The 1,566-nt window shown below is 43.0% G+C and overlaps 1 protein-coding gene across 1 annotated transcript; it reads right to left on the bottom strand.

Annotated features, from left to right (window-relative positions):
• Positions 1-1,068: 1,068 nt before the first annotated feature.
• Positions 1,069-1,566, bottom strand: LOC118452392 (gallinacin-10-like). The gene is made up of 2 exons (XM_035895419.1): positions 1,463-1,566; positions 1,069-1,205 (listed from the first exon to the last, which is right to left on the bottom strand). The coding sequence occupies exons 1-2, from the start codon at positions 1,518-1,520 to the stop codon at positions 1,069-1,071; spliced, it is 195 nt and encodes a 64-aa protein (XP_035751312.1). The 5' UTR covers positions 1,521-1,566.

Below are 1,566 nucleotides of genomic sequence, written 5' to 3'. Positions count from 1 at the left end.
CAGCTGTCTGACTGAGGATCCCCATGTGCTGAACAAATGCTATGAAACCTCTTATCTAGAGCTATCTCATTGCACTTTCTTCAGCTTCTGGGAACCTTTGAACCCTGGCAAGTCTGTAAATAACAGAATAAGGAGTTCTGGAAAATTTGGAAAATACATGTCCGAGTCCTTCCTTTATTTTGAACCGGGCTCTGTCCAGTCACGTGGCTGGCGGAGGATCTGCTGGGATGAGTTATAGAGCCATAGAATCATAGATGTGAGTTATGGCACTTGTCCTTTTCATCAAAAGACACAGGAACCTCTCCTAATTTGTCACTGAATGTAGTGTATATGATAGACAGTCACTGCTGATGGCAATGGTCATCACATGGTAATCAGTTGAACAAAACTCTTGTAAGAGTTAAGCGCCTGAGAAGTATGTGTTATCCTAAGATAAAGTGCATTCCCCCAAAGTGTGTTCAAAACCTCAAGGAAAGAAGAAGTGTTGCTACCAGGGAAACTCCAGACATTATTAGAAAATGGTGTCCAAAGTCAAAAGTGAATGCACACCCTGTTGTCTCCAGTCACTAACAAATTTACTCTTCTTCACCTTCCTGTAAGCTGCACAGTGGTGGGAGGAAGAAGAAATAGGAAGAGAATGAGAAGCAGAGTTCTGTGAACATTTTTCCTCCTTTAAAATTTCATTTTCTAGGTTATTTTGGAAATGAAAAGAACACAGGAAAGGAAGAGACATTGTTTCCCTTGATGGGTGAAAATACCATGAGATAGTTTCCTAATAATTTCTTGAAAAAATTCTTTTTTTCCCCAACCAAAATTCAGAATAAAGGGAAAAATATTGAATTCTGGGAAATTTTGACCCTCCTGAAATTTTACTCTCATGCATAACTTCCATCAAAATGAACTGTCTCCTTAAACACACATCTACAATGTATACGTGCATCCTTCATCTGGACTTTCTCCCAAATGGCTGCCCCGTGAGCCCCATGGAGTCATGCGTATTATTCAAATAAACAGTAGATAAAATGGCAGAACAAAAATGCCCTCTGATGCCCCTCATCCCCATGGCACTTACTTGGAACAGCATTTCAGCAGCCCCCCATGGCACGACCCCGAGGCAGCGAAGGTGGGTGGGCATTCCCCGGCACGGCAGAAGTTTCCCTGACTCCTGCATTCTGCAGTGTCAGCAAAAAGAGGGTCTGCAGAACCTGTGGGAAGGGGAAGACATTAAAATATCAGTTTTTCACTCTAAAATTATGAAGGATAAATACGCAATAAATCATGTGTTGCATTTTTAGGAAGACAGCCATCATGCGCACAGATGTTCTTGCTTCCATCTGCTGCGTAGCACCATCCCAACAGCACCAGATTTTCCCTGTCAGGTAATGGTTGTTTTTTTCCTGCTATGCATATGCTTCTGCTTACAAGCCCTTTCATTCTTTGTAGGATTTACTTTGCTTCTCACCTGGAGCAGCCTGGAAGAGGAGGACGAGAACGGCAAAGAGCAGGTAGAGGATCCTCATGGCTGCCAGTCGGTGGTGGATCCCTGCAAAGCGCCTGAAAGATTGA

This window comes from Egretta garzetta, unplaced genomic scaffold, assembly GCF_000687185.1.
Source record: "Egretta garzetta isolate BGI_Z169 unplaced genomic scaffold, ASM68718v1 scaffold325, whole genome shotgun sequence".
In the NCBI taxonomy this organism is placed as follows: domain Eukaryota; kingdom Metazoa; phylum Chordata; class Aves; order Pelecaniformes; family Ardeidae; genus Egretta; species Egretta garzetta.
This window is presented reverse-complemented; position numbering and strand designations above follow the sequence as displayed.

Bases quoted from the DNA above. Each gene is read 5' to 3' on its own strand.
- LOC118452392 (XM_035895419.1), bottom strand. From the start codon at position 1,520: ATGAGGATCCTCTACCTGCTCTTTGCCGTTCTCGTCCTCCTCTTCCAG. The intron at 1,206-1,462 runs GTGAGAAGCAAA...CCCTTCCCACAG, and splicing joins CCTCTTCCAGGCTGCTCCAG to GTTCTGCAGACCCTCTTTTT.